Source organism: Halichoerus grypus, chromosome X (assembly GCF_964656455.1).
Source record: "Halichoerus grypus chromosome X, mHalGry1.hap1.1, whole genome shotgun sequence".
NCBI lineage: Eukaryota > Metazoa > Chordata > Mammalia > Carnivora > Phocidae > Halichoerus > Halichoerus grypus.
Window position 1 is genome coordinate 1,404,318 of NC_135727.1, and position 19,060 is coordinate 1,423,377.

Below are 19,060 nucleotides of genomic sequence, written 5' to 3' on the forward strand. Positions count from 1 at the left end.
GTCTCTCGGGTGTTGGGCCGCCCCGCCCCTGCCAGGGGAGGAGCTAATAGGGAGCCCCGCTGGGCAGCAGAAGGCCCCGCCCAGGAACAGGGTCGAGGAGGCGTGGCCACACTGCCGGCGGAAGTGGAGCCCTCCGCGAGGGCGCACGGCCGCCCGGGACGGGCGAGAAAACTGGACAGTAGGGTTGGGCCGAGCCAGCAATGGGTACGCGGGCGGACGGTGCAAAGCTGTACGCGGACTCGCGAGGCACCGAGAACGCAGCGCAGCGGCGGTGGGGAGAGAAGGCGCCCGGCAGCCGGGCTGCCCGCGCAGGTGCCCAAGGGGCGGGGCGGGCCAAGGGTGGGAGCCTTACGCGGCTGGAGGGCGGGGGCCCAGCGCGGGATGCGCGCGCACCTCTCGTGCCCTGGCTCCGCCCCGCCCACGGGGGGAGGGGCCACTGCGGCCCCGCCCGCGCGCCTCGCCTGAGGCCGGTCAGCTCAGCCCAGGCGCCCGCCCCCGCTGGTTAAATGAGCCGGCTGGGCGCAGCCCCCGGAAACGGCCGGGGATTCCGAGGCTTTGAGCTCGGCGTTCGAGGGCGGCGAGGCGCAGGTAACGTAGTGGCTAGGCGCCACGCCAGCGGACGAACGTGCTGTGCCGCGAGGCCCTTTGATTTGCCACGCTTGGGAGCGGGGCAAAATCGAGAGGGTTTAACCGATCCCAGTGTCCCCTGCATCCCTCCATTGGGACCCTGAGAGGGGCGGCGACCCGCCGGCGTCTCCCAGCTGGGCAGGAGGAGCGCTGGAGTTGCACTCCGTCGTGGGCACGGTCTAACGTGCTCCAGCTCATTGTGGAGTTTTCGCTTGAGTCCGGGGTGAGATGGTCCTGGGCAAGTTTTACTTGGTCCCGCAGAGTTGAGGCTCTAGCTGGAATCCGCTAGTGCTTTGAGTAATTCTGTAAAGTACGCCGTGAAATAAAACCGCCTGGAGAGTATGGTGGGAGCCCAGAGCCTGCGGTTTTCTAAGCCCCCAGCCATTCAGTGAGTGGTTTCAGTAATCAGGCGTCATGGGGTGAGACCTCAAAGGACCCCTCCAGAAAGTGGCCAACTTCCCCATGCTCTTCTGTTCTTCTGCTTTGTCAACGAGCCTTTCTTTAACCAGAGAGCATCATGGCAGAACAGGTGGCCCTGAGCCGGACCCAGGTGTGCGGAATCCTGCGGGAAGAGCTGTACCAGGGCAATGCCTTCCATCAATCTGATACACATATCTTCATCATCATGGGTGCATCGGTGAGTCTCCCCCAGGCCCCACACCTTAAAAACCAAGCGTAGAGTGTGACGTTGCCTCGGGTCCCTTCCTGCTGGGTGCCTGGGCTTTCGCAGCTGATTGTCTTGGGGCCCCAGGGGCTCTGCTCAGTTGGGCTCTCTCTCTCGGTCCTGCCTGTGCGCCACTCTCATCCCAGTACCACCCAGCATAGGTGCACTGCCAGGCTGTTCTGAAATCTGTGCGCGGCCATTGACCATAGACCCGTGTCCTGGAGCCGGGAGGACTTTAAAAACTGTCTCGTTGGACTTCTTCCTCCACGGGGAAAACTGCAAACAGGGCAGGCTGTTCATTCTGTATCTTTTTTCAAAGCTGTTTGTGACTTGGTAGATGTCACAGTCCATTCCAAAGGCAGGATCTGAGGCCTGAGCTCCACCTTGTCTGTCTCTACCGCAAGTTCCTTGGGAACAAACACTCGACCTTCCTTTGAACACCATGTCATTACCCCAACTTCCAAGGCCTGCTGAGGAGCTATGACCTGTCCCTCCCCACCCTGTTGTTTAGCCTGTGGAACTGCCATTTTGTTCTAGAAGATCAAAGGGTAGAAGCAAAGGCAGAGGACCATACGTGATGGAGGGGGGATAGCAGAGGGAGGGTGGGTCCTAGTGGAGCCGTGACCCCCAGACTAAAGCACCGTGTCGGTGTGCCACGTGGAAACAAGATCTGCTGGGTGGCAAGATGAGCTGCCGGGCTTTTGTCTCCAAGTAAAAGCGATCTCTCTTCGTTTTCACCCTAGGCATGACGAAGAACCTGCTAACCATCCTGTGACCATTTCTGCCAGTAACTTTTTGTATAATCTTATGCAAGAATCCCACCCAGACTAGCTAGCTCTTGACAGAGTAGGCATTGTCTTTCTGTGCCCTTCCATGTCAAGGTCCCCTTAGCTCTGGCAGAACTTGGTTCTGCAAACAGGGCAGGCTATTCATTCTGTATCTTTTTTCAAAGCTGTTTGTGACTTGGTAGATGTCACAGTCCGTTCCAAAGGCAGGATCTGAGGCCTGAGCTCCCCCTGGTCTGTCTCTACCGCAAGTTCCCTGGGAACAAACACTCGACCTTCCTTTGAACACCATGTCATTACCCCAACTTCCAAGGCCTGCTGACGAGCTATGACCTGTCCCTCCCCACCCTGTTGTTTAGCCTGTGGAACTGCCATTTTGTTCTAGAAGATGGACCTCTTGGTTCTTTGTTCATGTATCATAAGGTGCCACTGCCCTTTGCAGGGCCTGCTCCCCGCCAGCTTTTGTGATTCTAATCAGAAGTCAGCAGTGCTGGGGGTGGGGGTAGGGCTCTGCCAGAGGGATGAAGGGAGGGAAGGCAGGTGGGCCACCCCAAGCATTGTCCTCTGACTCCGTAACTCCTAGGGTAGGGGGACCCAGGGACATGGGGTGGGGGAGAGCAGGCTTAGTCTCTACCCTGCCCCAGCATGTTCTCCTTAGAGGAGGCAAACCTGTGTTGGCCACAAAGTCTCACACCTAGGACTCTGACCATTAGGCCCTTGGTCCAAGAAACAGGTTGGAGGAGAAAGTTACTCAGGATTATTCCTCCTCCTTCCCCCACCCCCATACCGGGCTGTCATAGGAAGCTCCACCAGAGGATCCCAGGCCATAAGAAATGGCTTAGGACTCCAGGCTCTCAACTCTTAGATGCTTTGTTGAGAGCACCCGAGCTTGCTGTATGACTGGCAAGTGTCTTTCCTTCTCTGCACCTCTAGTGTTTCTGCAGAGCAAATGAGGGCTTTTGAAACAAATGTCAAGGGACCTCGGGCTGAGCTGATTCTGTGACTAGCTCACTGCCTTCGCCTGTGGCCAGCTTGGGGTTGAGCAACTTTTCTTTGCGATTGGTAGGGTTCCCCTTTGCTCTCCTCTGCTCCGAGAGTGACAACCAGACGCTTCCAGAGCAGAAATGGGAAGTGCTATTACAGCAGAGTGAGGTGGGGGGGCACCCCTTGTCCTGAGTTGTTTGCTCAAGGGGACTGGAGCCAGGTGGGGGGGCCTCCCATGCTCAGGCAGCATCTAGAACAGCTCCCACTCTCCAGTAAGGGGTAGGCAGAGTGGTGCTGAGGGCACACTCTCCCAGAACCTGCTCTTCTGGGAAACCAGCAAGTTCACTGCTCATTCACCCAACAAAGTGATCAAGTGCCTTCTCTGCGGTATAGTGAGCTGCCTTCCCTGTGTGATCTCTGTGCTGGGGGGAAGGGACCCAAGGGGAGTTAGTAGCCCAATCAGAGCTCCTAGTGGCACATGTGACCGAAAACACAGATGGGCCCTTGCGTCCCCAGCCACCTCCAGCCCACAAGTCCCAGGCAGAGGGCCTGCAGGTTCAGGGAAAGTTCCATGCCAAGAGAAGAGCACACGCAGAGCCCCCAGTGGCCCACATGGCTGTCCCCTGCCCCTTCCTTACCTGCCTTGCTCTCACACCCAGCTTCCTTCCTCATGCTGGCTCACAGTTACCCAATAGGCTTTGAGCTGCTCTCTGTTCCTCCCATGTGGCCACTTAACCACTTCTCAGAACTCCCACCCCCAGCCAGGAAGGGCGTGGAGATACCTGCGCTCCCTGTCTGGAAAGCTCTGGAATGAAAGAAACCAGTTTCTCCTTAGAGACCAGTGTTGGGGAGAGGGGGACCTTGGGCCTGGCAAATCATGTCCTCCCCCATCTGATAGGACCTCGGACAGGCTAGAGGACTCTCCCCGACAGGGAATGGAGGAGCAGGGAGAGAACAGGACTGGGAGTCTGCATGGGCAGGATTGGCTCACTGCAGGGTTCTCAGCAAGCCCCTCTCCTCTCTGGACCTCAGTCTCCCCACCTGGACCGTAAGGACCATGGACTTGATGGGTGTTCAGGCCTCATCCCAATGTGTGCCTAGGCGAGGGGTGACCTGGTAGTCCTGGCCCCCCTCTCTTTTGGGGATGTTTCTGGGCTGCTTTTCCCCCTTGGGTCGATAAGATTCTTGCTGTGTCATGATGACCTTGGCACTTCCCCAAAGGCCTGATGATTCATGAGCCCCAGGGTGGAGGAGGGAGCCTACCTCAACAGCCCCCAGGTTCTCTCTCCCCGGTTCCCAGGAGCCAGCTGGGCCCCAGCCAGGGCCCAGACTCCACCCCATAAGGCCAGACAGATCCTTGACCCGGGTGACCCTCGGGGGCCAGGGATGGCCCACCCCTCCCATGCCTCCAGCTGGCGGGCGGCCTCTGAAGCTCTGTGCTGCGCCCTCCGCCCTCAAATCCTCAAACAGAGATGTCAGCGGTGGTTTGGGCTTTTAAAACTAGAAGCTGAGGTCCAACCTAGGTGGCAACAGGCAAGCGGTGGCCCAAGTCCCTTTGCCCCAACTGGGACAGATATTGGTAGCTGGAGATCTTAATGAGGTCCTGCTGCTCCTGCTAAAGTCACCACCTGTCCCCGGGCAGCTCTTTCCCTGCTGTGGTCCTCAGACAAAAATGACAGGGGTTGGGAAGACAGGAGGCCTCCGAGGCGCATTTCACCAAGAGACCCTGTGATCTCCCCCACCCCCACACACAGTGTGCCTAAGTTTGGTCGAGGTCTTCCCGTGTTCAGTCTTGCAAAGGCGTCTGGTTGGGGCTGGCGGGGAGGGCCGGCCACCGCACTTCCCATGAGGAGGAGCAGGACCCCTACCGCTGTCCTGGGCCGTCTCTCGCTTCTTCCTCGCATGACTTGGAGCCCAGCAGGCCTCTGGTTGCTGGGGCTGAGCTGAACAAGGCAAGCAGGTTCAGTCGGTAGTTAATCCCAAGGGGAGCCGCAGGAACAAAGAGCTTGGGGTGTTGGGCACTGTGACTCAGCAGACAGGAGACTAGTCCCCCGCTACCAGTCCACTGCCCGCAGCCTATCCCGAGTCCTCTCAGCCCGCTGGAATTTGATCATAAGCAAACATCACCTGCCACAAGGAAGGTTGGGAGGCGTTTGCGGGCTGTGCTTCTGATTGTTTCTCCCGGAGCATGCAGGGCTGAGGTGACCTGAGCAGAGTATCCCTCCAGTGCCGCTGATGGGAGAAGCCAGAGGCGGCCACTGCCGATTTGCTGTGAGGGTGCCATAGTGGGGGCCCCTGGGCAATGAGGGACATGGGCAGGGAGCTAGCTTCCCGGGCTGGCGGCTGGAGTCGGACCATGAAGGACCAGTGACAGCAGCCATCGTGAAGGTGGCCGTTACAACAGGGACCCACTCCAGATTGCTCGGGAGATGAGTGGTGAACAGTTAGCAGATGTGAGCAGGGGCACCAACACAGGGAACCCTGCTTCGGGAAACACCCGGTTTGGGAGTTTGGGGTTCCAGTGGAGCCTGGAGATGACCAGTAGACACTTGACTGTGTGGGTTCAGTGCTCACTAAAGTCTGGGCAGGGATACACACGTGGAGGGGTCCACATGCAGGTCCTCACCTAAAGCCCTGGGGGGACATCAGGTCACCCCAGGAGACTTGAGGTAGAGCAAAGAACAGGAGGAAACTCGAGCGTTCGAGGCACAAGGCGCCCCGAGCCTGCACCCGCCCCCACCCAGAGCAGGGATTTCCCCCCAGAGCCCCCCGGGTGCCCTCCTAACTGCTTATCCCTGGTGGGGATTGAACCAGGTTGGCATTACTTTGCTTCTGATCATGTGGCTTCCATTTTGTGGGTTCATAAGTTCATAGAAATGAGCTTATCCAGTGGTTACATGGCTACTAAAAGGTAATTTTGCATTGACTATTCAGGTCCTTATCCTGGAGTTCGTTTTTCTGACTACGGCAAGTCCAGTGCACCCCAGCTTGCCTTATTCTCTCCCCACTGCTCGGCAATGCTCGGTGGAGCGTGGGTTCACAGCCCAGGCCCATCCCCCGCTCTAATTACAGGGTAGGCAGATGAAAGGGTGCTCTGCTCTTCTGTTCTTCAGGAGCCTGTGGCCATTCTTGCCCCTTCCTCTTCCATCTGAAGTAGACAATTCCTTTGTCAGGTCACAAAATTAAAGCATATTGGGATGGCTGCAGTGACCGAACTGGAGCCTGGGGAGAAGGAACTCTGTGATTCTTTCTAGGGAGTCCTCTGTGGAATTTCTGGGATCTGCCATATTGTTGCTTGAAGTTGCCATGTGTTCACACCTTTTTTTTTATTGTGGAAAATTTCGCACATCCACAAAGTCTACACAGTAGTGTGATGAGGGGCGCCTGAGCGGCTCAGTCGGTTGAGCATCTGACTCTTGATTTCGGCTCAGGTCATGATCTCGGAGTCCTGGGATCGAGCCACAAGTTGGGCTCCATGCTCAGCAGGGAGTCTGCTGGAGATTCTCCTCCTCCTTCTCCCTTTGCCCCTCCCTCCATTTTCATGCTCTCTCTCTCTCTCTCTCTCTTTCTCTCTCTGTCTCTCTCAAATAAGTAATTAAAAACAAAACAGAAAAAAATATAGGGCCTTTCTTGCCATCTCTCCTGAAAGTTCTTAGATGGCCATCCCGGTCAATCCACCCCAAACAACCAGCGATGTAATTTCTACCACAGTTGATTAGTTTTGCCTATCCTAGAGCTTCATTCTCAGCTTGTCCATCTACCTGGTGATTGAGCCTCTGGGCTGTCTCCAGCGCAGGGCTGTTGTGAGTTGAGGCTGCTGTGAACATCCTCTCTAACGCTTGGTGTTGTCAGTCTTCTGGATTACAGCTGTTCTAATGGACGTGAAACAGCATCTAGTGGCTTCATTTGCGTTTTCCTGACAACCGATGATCTTGAGCAGTTTCTCGTGTGTTTGTTAGCTCTTCATTTCTCTTCCTTGTGAGGTATCTGCTCACTTTTTCATTGGGTTGTTTCCTTATTATGGTGTAGGAGTAGGTTATATATTCTGGATTATAGGCAGAGTCTGCCTCAGAATGGACTTCCCTGTTTCTGGCATTTTGGTAGAATCCACCAGTGAAGTGTTCCAGCACCAGGGTCAGTGTTGGAGATGCCTTGGTGGAAAAGTTTATGGCCACGATCCAGTTTCCTTAATGACCACTCCCCACTCAGGTCCCTGTCTCTGTTTTGGTAGACTGCATTTTTATAGAAATTTGTCCATTTCATCTAAGTTGTCAGACATGGCATAAGGTTGTTCACAATAATCCCCTTCCGTGTTTTCCTGATTGTACTTTTGTCCTGTTGCACTCATAATTCTTTTTTTTATTTAAGGTTTTATTTATTTATTTGACAGAGACATAGCGAGAGAGGGAACACAAGCAGGGGGAGTGGGAGAGGGAGAAGCAGGCTTCCCGCCGAGCAGGGAGCCCGACGTGGGGCTCGATCCCAGGACCCTGGGACCATGACCTGAGCCGAAGGCAGACGCCTAACGACTGAGCCACCCAGGCGCCCCTCACTCCTAATTCTTGGTGCCTTTTAAAAAAGTAGTCTTCCCAGAGGGTTGTCTGTTTTTATTAGTCCTTTTCAAACACTAGCTTTTGGCTTTCTTGATATTTTCTTTTGGCTTATTTTCTATTTTATTAATTCTTATTTTTCATTATTTCCTGCCTTGTAATTTGTTTGGCTTTAAAATTCTACTGTTTTGTCTGACTTCTTAAATCAGGCCCTGAGCTCATTAGTTCCGAGCTAAAGGCAGCATCTGAGGCCACATCCCATAGGTTTTGCTATGTGCTACTTCTGTTGCCATTTGGTTCTAGAGTTTTCAGGTTTTCTTCTTTAGCCTGTGGGCTGTTTAGCAGCAGGCTCTTTGGCCTGGGTGTGGCTCCGCTTGCTTGCACTGTGACCAGAGACTGTGGTCTGTGTGATTGCAGGGCAGGCAGCTCAGGGTCAGGGTCAAGAGCTAGCACAGTCTCCCACTTGAGACAGATATGCTTGTGGCTGAGTGGTGACCCTGAGCAGGTGCCCAGGTCGAAAGGGAGGAGACCATCTAGGTCATGCCCCCAGCGTCTCCTAACCATGCCTATTCCCTCTGCCACAGGGCGACCTGGCCAAGAAGAAGATCTACCCCACCATCTGGTAAGCATGTCCCCCCACCGTCCCACTGTCCCCAGCGTTCCCCGCCCTCCCCATCCCGGCCACAGCCATGGCGTGCCCTCAGGTGGCTGTTCCGGGATGGCCTTCTGCCCGAAGACACCTTCATCGTGGGCTACGCCCGCTCCCGCCTCACAGTGGCCGACATCCGGAAACAGAGCGAGCCCTTCTTCAAAGTGAGTGGCTTCCAGGGGTCTCCAGGAGGGACAGCCCCCCTCCCATCCCACCCAAGGAGGCCTTTCCTTCCTCCCACTCCTGCCCTCTGCTGCTTCTTCCCTGGGACAGGCCCCCTTCTCCCCAGCCATGGCGGAGGGGCAGGGCCACGTTAGGAAACCTCCTTGGAGCCTCTCCTGCCCTAGCACTTCTCCCCATTGCCTTCCCCAGAGCGGTCACCCGCTCTTGCCACTTCTTAGATGACAGAAGTAGCGTAGGGCGAGGTGCAGGGACCCTTCCGGCCTGAGACCCCTGTTTCCAGCTCCCCTCTGACCTGGACACACCGGGTCCTCCCTGCTGTGCCTCCCACGCCGCCGCCATCCCCACCGCCCGGGCCAGGAGCTGAAGCAGTGTCTTCAGCACAGAAATCTTACACATCTGCCTTTTCCCAACACACCAGAGTTTGGTGTCCTGACTTCGGAGAGAGCTCTGCCAGGTCACAGCTTCCTGAAATGTAACTTCTGTGTCAGGGCCCGAGGCCTCCCCCTGTAGGTGGGCATAGCTGACGAGATGGGGCTGAACCCGGTGTGGAGTTAGGGTGACTGACTGCTGGCGGAGAGGGAGGGCCAGGGAGGGGCCAGTGTCCCTGTATCCGTCTTTCTCAGGCCACACCGGAGGAGAAGCCCAAGCTGGAGGAGTTCTTTGCCCGCAACTCCTATGTGGCTGGCCAGTATGACGACACGGCCTCCTACGAGCGCCTCAACAGCCACATGAATGCCCTCCACCAGGGGCCCCAGGCCAACCGCCTCTTTTACCTGGCCTTGCCCCCCACAGTCTACGAGGCAGTCACCAAGAACATCCACGAGACCTGCATGAGCCAGACGTAAGGCTTGTCTTTTGCCTTTCCTGCTTCCTAGGTGTGCCCTGTCCTGGTCTGGCAGTTGTCCAGAGTCCCTGGGGCAAACTAGTCTACCAAGTCTGAAAAAGATGGTGACCCCTGTTTGTTCTCTACATGAGTTAGCTCTCCAAAGAAGAGAATAGGGTATGAATACAGGGGCTTTCTAATAGCATTTACCGAGAATGCTACCGCACTTACGTACCTTGAAAATCTTGCTGATGACCCTCCTTGGCCCATCTTGCTAGAAATCCAACTTTCCCTGGCCGCTGTTCCTGCGAGGACCACAAGGTGGCAGTGTTGCTCCATGAAACTCTTGCTGCCGTCGCTTATTCTCTGGTTTTTCAGTGCTTCCCCAGGTCCCCCTCATGACCACAAGGTGGCGGTGTTGCTCCATGAAACTCCTGCTGCCGGTCGCTTATTCCCTGGTTTTTCAGTGCTTCCCCAGGTCCCCCTCATGACCACAAGGTGGCGGTGTTGCTCCATGAAACTCCTGCTGCCGGTCGCTTATTCCCTGGTTTTTCAGTGCTTCCCCAGGTCCCCCTCATGACCACAAGGTGGCGGTGTTGCTCCATGAAACTCCTGCTGCCGGTCGCTTATTCCCTGGTTTTTCAGTGCTTCCCCAGGTCCCCCTCATGACCACAAGGTGGCGGTGTTGCTCCATGAAACTCCTGCTGCCGGTCGCTTATTCCCTGGTTTTTCAGTGCTTCCCCAGGTCCCCCTCATGACCACAAGGTGGCGGTGTTGCTCCATGAAACTCCTGCTGCCGGTCGCTTATTCCCTGGTTTTTCAGTGCTTCCCCAGGTCCCCCTCATGACCACAAGGTGGCGGTGTTGCTCCATGAAACTCCTGCTGCCGGTCGCTTATTCCCTGGTTTTTCAGTGCTTCCCCAGGTCCCCCTCATGACCACAAGGTGGCGGTGTTGCTCCATGAAACTCCTGCTGCCGGTCGCTTATTCTCTGGTTTTTCAGTGCTTCCCCAGGTCCCCCTCATGACCACAAGGTGGCGGTGTTGCTCCATGAAACTCCTGCTGCCGGTCGCTTATTCTCTGGTTTTTCAGTGCTTCCCCAGGTCCCCCTCATGACCACAAGGTGGCGGTGTTGCTCCATGAAACTCCTGCTGCCGGTCGCTTATTCCCTGGTTTTTCAGTGCTTCCCCAGGTCCCCCTCATGACCACAAGGTGGCGGTGTTGCTCCATGAAACTCCTGCTGCCGGTCGCTTATTCCCTGGTTTTTCAGTGCTTCCCCAGGTCCCCCTCATGACCACAAGGTGGCGGTGTTGCTCCATGAAACTCCTGCTGCCGGTCGCTTATTCCCTGGTTTTTCAGTGCTTCCCCAGGTCCCCCTCATGACCACAAGGTGGCGGTGTTGCTCCATGAAACTCCTGCTGCCGGTCGCTTATTCCCTGGTTTTTCAGTGCTTCCCCAGGTCCCCCTCATGACCACAAGGTGGCGGTGTTGCTCCATGAAACTCCTGCTGCCGGTCGCTTATTCTCTGGTTTTTCAGTGCTTCCCCAGGTCCCCCTCATGACCACAAGGTGGCGGTGTTGCTCCATGAAACTCCTGCTGCCGGTCGCTTATTCTCTGGTTTTTCGGTGCTTCCCCAGGTCCCCCTCATGACCACAAGGTGGCGGTGTTGCTCCATGAAACTCCTGCTGCCGGTCGCTTATTCCCTGGTTTTTCGGTGCTTCCCCAGGTCCCCCTCATGACCACAAGGTGGCGGTGTTGCTCCATGAAACTCCTGCTGCCGGTCGCTTATTCTCTGGTTTTTCGGTGCTTCCCCAGGTCCCCCTCATGACCACAAGGTGGCGGTGTTGCTCCATGAAACTCCTGCTGCCGGTCGCTTATTCTCTGGTTTTTCAGTGCTTCCCCAGGTCCCCCTCATGACCACAAGGTGGCGGTGTTGCTCCATGAAACTCCTGCTGCCGGTCGCTTATTCCCTGGTTTTTCAGTGCTTCCCCAGGTCCCCCTCATGACCACAAGGTGGCGGTGTTGCTCCATGAAACTCCTGCTGCCGGTCGCTTATTCTCTGGTTTTTCAGTGCTTCCCCAGGTCCCCCTCATGACCACAAGGTGGCGGTGTTGCTCCATGAAACTCCTGCTGCCGGTCGCTTATTCTCTGGTTTTTCGGTGCTTCCCCAGGTCCCCCTCATGACCACAAGGTGGCGGTGTTGCTCCATGAAACTCCTGCTGCCGGTCGCTTATTCCCTGGTTTTTCGGTGCTTCCCCAGGTCCCCCTCATGACCACAAGGTGGCGGTGTTGCTCCATGAAACTCCTGCTGCCGGTCGCTTATTCTCTGGTTTTTCGGTGCTTCCCCAGGTCCCCCTCATGACCACAAGGTGGCGGTGTTGCTCCATGAAACTCCTGCTGCCGGTCGCTTATTCTCTGGTTTTTCAGTGCTTCCCCAGGTCCCCCTCATGACCACAAGGTGGCGGTGTTGCTCCATGAAACTCCTGCTGCCGGTCGCTTATTCCCTGGTTTTTCAGTGCTTCCCCAGGTCCCCCTCATGACCACAAGGTGGCGGTGTTGCTCCATGAAACTCCTGCTGCCGGTCGCTTATTCCCTGGTTTTTCGGTGCTTCCCCAGGTCCCCCTCATGACCACAAGGTGGCGGTGTTGCTCCATGAAACTCCTGCTGCCGGTCGCTTATTCTCTGGTTTTTCGGTGCTTCCCCAGGTCCCCCTCATGACCACAAGGTGGCGGTACTGCTCCACAAGAATTTTGCTTTCTCTTGAGCGCTGGTTCTGCCAGTCCGTTTTTCTCTCAAAGACACAGTCATCTGTTTCACTTTGTTCTGGTTTTGAACGCAAAGTTTCACGTTAGCTGTTCATGGGGAATAGCAAAGAAAGGGACCTTTGGCCATTTTAAATCCGCAGAGGCAGCTGTGCCCTTGACATCCCCTCCCCCTGCTCCCCCACCTGCTCCCACTTATCCTCGTGACCAGCGGGTCGGGCAGGAAGGCTTCTGAGGAAGTTCTCAGTGTGGCATTGAGGGCTGGGGAGGACAGGAGGTGTCCTCAGGTCTGGGGACTCTGCCAAGGTGGGGCAGAAGGGCCCACCCAGCAGAGCTTTGCCAGTCACCTAAGAATGCAAACGGGGAGGGAAGGCTCTGCCTCTTCTCAGGGAGGGAGACCTGGGGGAAGGTGAGGTTCTGGCCCCTGCTGCCCAGGGAGGGTGTGGGGTGACACAGCTCTGGGCTCCCACAGAGGCTGGAACCGTGTCATTGTGGAGAAGCCCTTCGGGAGGGACCTGCAGAGCTCCGACAGGCTGTCCAACCATATCTCCTCCTTGTTCCGCGAGGACCAGATCTACCGCATCGACCACTACCTGGGCAAGGAGATGGTCCAGAACCTCATGGTGCTGAGGTGTGGCCAGGGCCAGGCCCGGGCGACAGGGTGGAGGGGGACTGGGTCTGGGCTGGGCGCTCGTGGGGCCCAGCCCATCCTGCTGTTGCCCCCAAGGATACAGCGGCACTCTTCACGCTGCCCCTCCTGCAGGTTTGCCAACAGGATCTTTGGCCCCATCTGGAACCGGGACAACATCGCCTGCATCATCCTCACTTTCAAGGAGCCCTTTGGCACTGAGGGCCGTGGGGGCTACTTTGATGAATTTGGGATCATCCGGTGAGAGCCTGTCTCCTTTCCTGGGAGGTCAGCACAGGCAAGGGGTGCAATCCTGCCATTCTGCAGGGTCACCCCTCCCTGTTCTGGGGAGCTCCTCCCACCCCAAAATTCAGATTCACAAGTGGGTGTCTTGAGTGGTCAGTGGTGGCTGTGAAGGGAGGGGTCACTGTCTCTTCCCTTGCCTAAGGGGCCCTCAATGGTAGATGTGAGCTCAGGAAGCAAGTCTCATAGCCTGTTGCTAGAAAGCCCTATTTGAGGTGCTGAGTCCCCGGAACCTGGCTGACAGGGAGGGGGCGGAGGCGGGCCCCCCCCTTGCTCCTTCCTCCCCGCCCAAATGCCCCCCGAGCCAAGTTGCACCTGCTTCTCCCTCTGCAGGGACGTGATGCAGAACCACCTCCTGCAGATGCTGTGTCTGGTGGCCATGGAGAAGCCTGCCTCCACGGACTCAGATGACGTCCGTGACGAGAAGGTGGGTGGAGGTGCCCCCTCCCGGTCCCTTTTGCCAGGACTGGCAGTGACTGTCATGTCCCCCGGGCAGACCCATCGCCTCTCCTTCAGAAGAAGATGGGGGCGGGTCCAGGTGGTCCCAGGGAGCCCTTGGGTAGGAGAGCCACGGCCATGGCCTCAGCAGGGCGATGCGTGTCCTCCTGTCTGTGCTGACCAGTCACTCCGCCGGGAAGCCCACCCTGCGAGGTCCCCTGGCTTCCTCAGGCCTACTGTCCTCTGTCCCCCACATGGCTGCTCCATCCCCTTACCCAAGGAGCCCCTCTCTCCCGGCTCTCTCCCAGGTCAAGGTGTTAAAATGTATCTCAGAGGTGCAAGCAGACAACGTGGTCCTGGGCCAGTATGTCGGGAACCCCAGCGGAGAGGGGGAGTCCACCAAAGGGTACTTGGATGACCCCACAGTGCCCCGCGGGTCCACCACTGCGACCTTTGCAGCCGTTGTCCTTTACGTGGAGAACGAGAGGTGGAACGGTAGGTGACGCCTCCGGGCCTGGTAGGCGGGCCGCCGGAGCCCCGGGGAGCCCCGGGGAGCCCCGCTCCCTCCCGCCTGGGCCGCCGGCAGGGCGGGTCCTGAAGGCAGCTGTGCCCCGACCAGGGGTGCCGTTCATCCTGCGCTGCGGCAAAGCGCTCAACGAGCGCAAGGCTGAAGTGCGTCTGCAGTTCCGCGACGTGGCCGGCGACATCTTCCAGCAGCAGTGCAAGCGCAACGAGCTGGTGATCCGCGTGCAGCCCAACGAGGCCGTGTACACCAAGATGATGACCAAGAAGCCCGGCATGTTCTTCAACCCCGAGGAGTCCGAGCTGGACCTGACCTACGGCAACAGATACAAGGTGGACACGTGGCCCGGGGTGGGGGGTGGCTGGGGGGCTGTGCGTGGGCAGGCGGCCTCAGCAGGGACCCTCCTCCTTGTAGAACGTGAAGCTCCCCGACGCGTACGAGCGCCTCATCCTGGACGTCTTCTGTGGGAACCAGATGCACTTCGTGCGCAGGTGAGGGGTCCCCTGTGCCCCCTGTGTGTGCTGGGGCTGAGCTGGGCTCCAGGTGATGCGGCAGCCTTCTCCCTCCCTTACCCCCTCCCTGCCCCCACGAACACCCCCCAAAGCCATACTGTGCCCCCTCAGTGACGAGCTCCGGGAAGCCTGGCGGATCTTTACGCCGTTGTTGCACAAGATTGAGCGCGAGAAGCTCCAGCCCATCCCTTATGTTTATGGCAGGTGAGGGGCCGGGCAGGGAGGGAAGGGTGGGACTGGGGGGTTGGGGCACAGGAGCCCAGGGGCTCCCTCACATCTCCCCTCTGCCTATCACTCTCCCAGCCGAGGCCCCGCGGAGGCAGATGAGCTGATGAAGAGAGTGGGCTTCCAGTACGAGGGCACCTACAAGTGGGTGAATCCCCACAAGCTCTGAGCCCTGAGCCCCAGGTCTCCACCCCACCCACCTTGGCCCTGTCTGTCTTCGTTCCTCCCACTTCCCTGCCCCCCCAGCCTCACATCGGGAGGGCTTCAGGACCATAGGCCTTAGCCTCACATTCCTGGCCCCCAGCCACCCCGGGCCTAGCTACATTCCGCAACCACCAAGCACTCGAGACTCGCGCTGTGACCATCTCTAGCTGCCACTGGCCCTTCCTGAGCCAGCTTCTGTCCACTGGACTGAGCCCCAGCAGAAGGAAGCAGAGTGGCTTTTCCACCTGTCCTGGGCTCCTCCACCTAGGACAGGAGTGAGGGATGATGGAGGGGACAGTGGGCGGGCATCCGTGGGCCAGTGGCCACCCCACACTCCTGCTGGCTGTGAGCAAGGTCCTTGGAACTGGGGGGAAGGGGTCAAGTGTTTTCACACCAGTCTCAGTGCCACTCGACATTCCTGGTCACCCGCTGGAAGGGACCTCCCTGCTGCCCAGCAGTCCCCGGTGTCTTGGGCCCCCTGAATGCCCCTCTGCCCCCCTCAGCTCTCCCCACTACCCCAGTTCTGCACTCCATGGCCCACCCACTTCAGTGCACCTACAGGGGGCCCCCTTGCCACTGGAAAAGCAGAAACAGCCAGTGGTGCACCCCATCTCAGCCCCTGCCATTAAATCCACAAACACACCCGCCTGCTCCCTGCTTGTTTCCTTCCTGCCAGTGGACCCATCCCTCACCTGGTTCTTGTCACCCACGTCCCTCCCCAGCGTGGGCTTGGCAGTCTGGACCTTGTTCACCCCTGACCCCATGTCTAGTCATGACTGAGCCCAGCTGCCTCCTGAGAGCTCCCCCCCCCATCTGTGCTCTTCACCCTGCCCCACTCCACGGAATTTCATCACCAGACCGCGTAGGGGTACGAGATTGGGTCACATTCATTTTCACCTTCCAGTGAATGCGTCCACTGCACGTGCTGCCCACATGGGCCGCCTCCGCCCTGACCTTGTCCCTGCCACAGCGAGGTCACGTCACAGAATCACTGAGGGCCGTTTACATGCATTGCCAGTCTACGGAGGCAAGAAGTACTTAGGAAGGAGAGGCAATGGGCTTTTGTGACTGACCCCGGATGCCGGGGTGGGGGTATGGCAGCACAGCCGGAGAGGGGGAGCTTAGGACAGCAGACATCCATCCTCCCACAGCTCCCGAGGCCAGAAGTCAGAAATGCTGGTGTCGGCAGGGCGGCGCTCCCTCCGAAGGCCCTGGGGGCCTTCCTTGCCCCTCCCAGCTGCTGGTGCGGCCGGCGTCCTTGGCCTTCCTTGGCTGGTAGCCGCGCCACCCCAGTGTCTGCCCCCTGTCTCTACGCACTGCCTTGTGTCTGTGCGTGTGCGTCTCCTCCTGGTTTCTCTTCTTAGAAGGACGCCAGTCATATCAGATTAGGGGCCCACTCCATTCCATGACCTCAGCCTAACTTACCTTGATTCTCTCTGTAAACACTCCCATTTCCAAACAAGGCCACATTCCAAGGATCCAGGTGGACACAGATTGGGGGGACACTGCTCATCCCAGTACACTCCTCACAAAGGCGGCAGCCCGAGTGTCCGTCCTGCCCTCTCCACCAGCTCTCCTCAGCCTGGGCTCTGGGAGATGCAACCAAGCAGGAACAAAAGGACAAAATGATGCGATGGTGGTACATTTTATGGAGGGAACAAGCAGCCCAGAAAATCAGGAGGGATGCTCTGCTCCCGGCCAGGTGAAGACCTAGCCCAGGGCGCTGTGGTTGTCAGGGTTTGGCCCCTCTGTCCCCCACCCTGCTTGGGAGGCAATTGCCCGGAGCTTTTTTTGCTCTAACCATCTGGGCCTCTCCTGGTCCTCCCACTGAGAACCAGCTGGGCTCCCTCCTGCATGGTCCCCCTGGGCTGGGATGGCAACAGGTGCGAGGCCTGGTGAGGGTGAGGAAGACAGGGGCACAGCCTGACAGGCAGAGTGCTGGCTGTGGGGGATGGGCCAAGGTTCCCACCTGGGGACAATACATAAATAAAGAAGAAACTGTAATGGTGGGCTTTTCTCGTCCCATAAGCGAGGCTAGCGTGTCACCCCTGTACACACAAGCACTCTCCCCGTCCCCTCCTGTAACCAGGGAGGTGGTGCCTTCAGGTTAAGGAAGGAGGGAGATCACCAAGGTCACCTAAACAGGGAAGGAAGGAGCTTCATGGGGTTAGGACAGATCACAGACCTTTAAGTGGTGATTTTCCTCGGTGGGATCTGGACCTCAGGATCCCTCCTAGCCCAGGTCATGCAGAGCAGCTGAGAAGCCTCCATATGGACAGGATTGGAGGCCAGGCTTCAGCCAGCAGGCAGGGGCCTTGGTCCTTCTGGTGCCTGTGGCCTCCTGGAGAGGGGGCCGTGGCAAAGGCCTCCCCAGGAGCTAGTGGGGGCCAGCCTAGGAACTCCTGGGCTCCCCTGTAACCCTTTGGCTCCCACGTAGCCACAGAGGGTCTTGCCCTTGACTGTGGTGCAGCCTCATGCCTGGGATGGGCAGATGAGCTGGGGTGACACACAAGGGATGGTGGCCAGGAATGGGGCAGAATGGGTCCCTGAAGATGTGGCCGCGCCTTCCCCCGCTTGCCACCAGAGGGCGCTGTCCTGCCTACTCTTAAGTTCCCAGCCACTAAGGCCCACCAACCACCCTGGAACCTCTAATCCTCAAGATACAGACCTGAGGATAACTTCAAACCCTTGGGGGTCAGGGAGAAGCCAAATAAATGAACATGTGGGAGTGCTTCCTGACCCTAGGAGAGGTCTTCAAGCTCAGAGTCCTTTGCAGAGCCCCACAGACATTCATAGACTCTGGGGGACCCAGCAGAGCTGTGTTCCGGGGATAATCCTCTTGGCTTCCCAGGCCCGCTGGGGAACCTGCTGGCCTGGCATCACCAAGGAGGATGCTTCTGGAAGTGTGGGAAGATCCACATAAGGGCAGCAGCAGGAGCCCAAAGTAGAAGAGGGACCCAGCTCCTCTGGGGCCCCCAACACATGATGACCGTGTGTGAGTGGGGAGGGCAGAGTGTTGGGACCTCCTGATCTCCTCCTGCTCCGTCTCTACTGTGACAGGCACAAGGGCCCAGGTGAGGGCAGTCAACTGACACCCCAGATCTGGGTGCTACACTGGGGCATACACATAAGGGCCCTGGTAATGACACTCAACTGTCACCTGACCCCGGATGACTGAGGAACAAAGAGAGAGGGACCTGATGAAGACAGTCAACTGTCATCTCAGCTCTAGGAACCTGCAGTGGGGAAGAGGCATGAGGTCCCAAGTAAGGACATTAAGCTGTCACCTCAGCTCTGAGTGAATACGATCTGACACAGTAGTTAGGGCCTTGCTGAACTAAGACAAGTGTCACCTCATTTCTGGAGCCCTACAATGGGGAAGAGAGACGATAGACCCAATGAGGAGACCCATCTGTCACCTCAGGTCCGGGTGGCAACATGGGTGCTGAGGTATAAGGGCTTTCAGCTGGCTCTAGATCTCTACGTGGGGACAGAACAGGAGGGCCCATGTGAGGACAGCCAACAGTCCCCTCAGCTCTGGGTGGGCCCAAGTTTCAACGTTCAACTAACCTTTAACTTCTGGATGCTGACACTGAGGCAAGGCTTAAGGGTCAGGAGTGGAGAGTCCCCTTTCCCCTCAGCTCCTGGTGCCCAACCTCGGGTGGAGGAATGAGGGACAGGTGAGGTCATTTGACTGTTAGCTCGGATCTGGATCCCTACCCTGAGACGGAGAGCGAGAACCTAAGACACGATGCCCACGGAGCGCTGCGGCCGTGTGAGCTGGTGCGAGCTCTGCTGGGGCAGGGACCCGAGCCCCATCAGTGTGGCTACAGCAGCCTGAGATGTGAGGGCCCAGGTGACGGCATTCCAGTGCAAGCCCAGGTCTTGACCCCCGTGCAAGAAAGGAGAATGAGGCACTAGGTAGAGATGTGAGAGCCCAGATGAGGACAGTCATGTGCAAATCTTGCTGCCTGTTCTGGAAAGTGGAAGGAGGGGCCATTGAGGCCATATTCCACTGGCCCTTAAGCTGTTGGGTTATTGGAGACCGGCAGAGGCAGGACGGACCAGGTGGGAGCAATCAATTGTCACCTGAGATCTGATCGCCTAATCTAGACTCGAGGCAAGAGGTCCCAGGTGAGGAGACCGACTCAGGGGTAGAAGCACGCAGGCCCATATGATTGCCATCAACTGATAACGCGGCT

The 19,060-nt window shown here is 57.7% G+C and overlaps 1 protein-coding gene across 3 annotated transcripts; it reads left to right on the top strand.

Moving 5' to 3' along the window:
* The first annotated feature begins 99 nt into the window (after positions 1-99).
* G6PD (glucose-6-phosphate dehydrogenase) lies at positions 100-15,500 on the top strand. 3 transcript variants are annotated; one of them, XM_078063961.1, is made up of 13 exons: positions 100-204; positions 1,137-1,264; positions 8,195-8,232; positions 8,315-8,423; positions 9,066-9,283; positions 12,498-12,656; positions 12,789-12,914; positions 13,290-13,383; positions 13,703-13,889; positions 14,014-14,249; positions 14,332-14,408; positions 14,541-14,633; positions 14,733-15,500. In XM_078063961.1, exons 1-13 carry the CDS (start codon positions 201-203, stop codon positions 14,821-14,823), a joined length of 1,560 nt encoding a protein of 519 aa, XP_077920087.1. In that variant the 5' UTR covers positions 100-200; the 3' UTR covers positions 14,824-15,500. The 3 variants fall into 3 exon arrangements, with proteins under 3 accessions (XP_077920087.1, XP_077920085.1, XP_077920086.1); XM_078063959.1 differs by having other exon boundaries at positions 136-312; XM_078063960.1 differs by lacking the exon at positions 100-204 and adding an exon at positions 450-588.
* Positions 15,501-19,060: the final 3,560 nt, after the last annotated feature.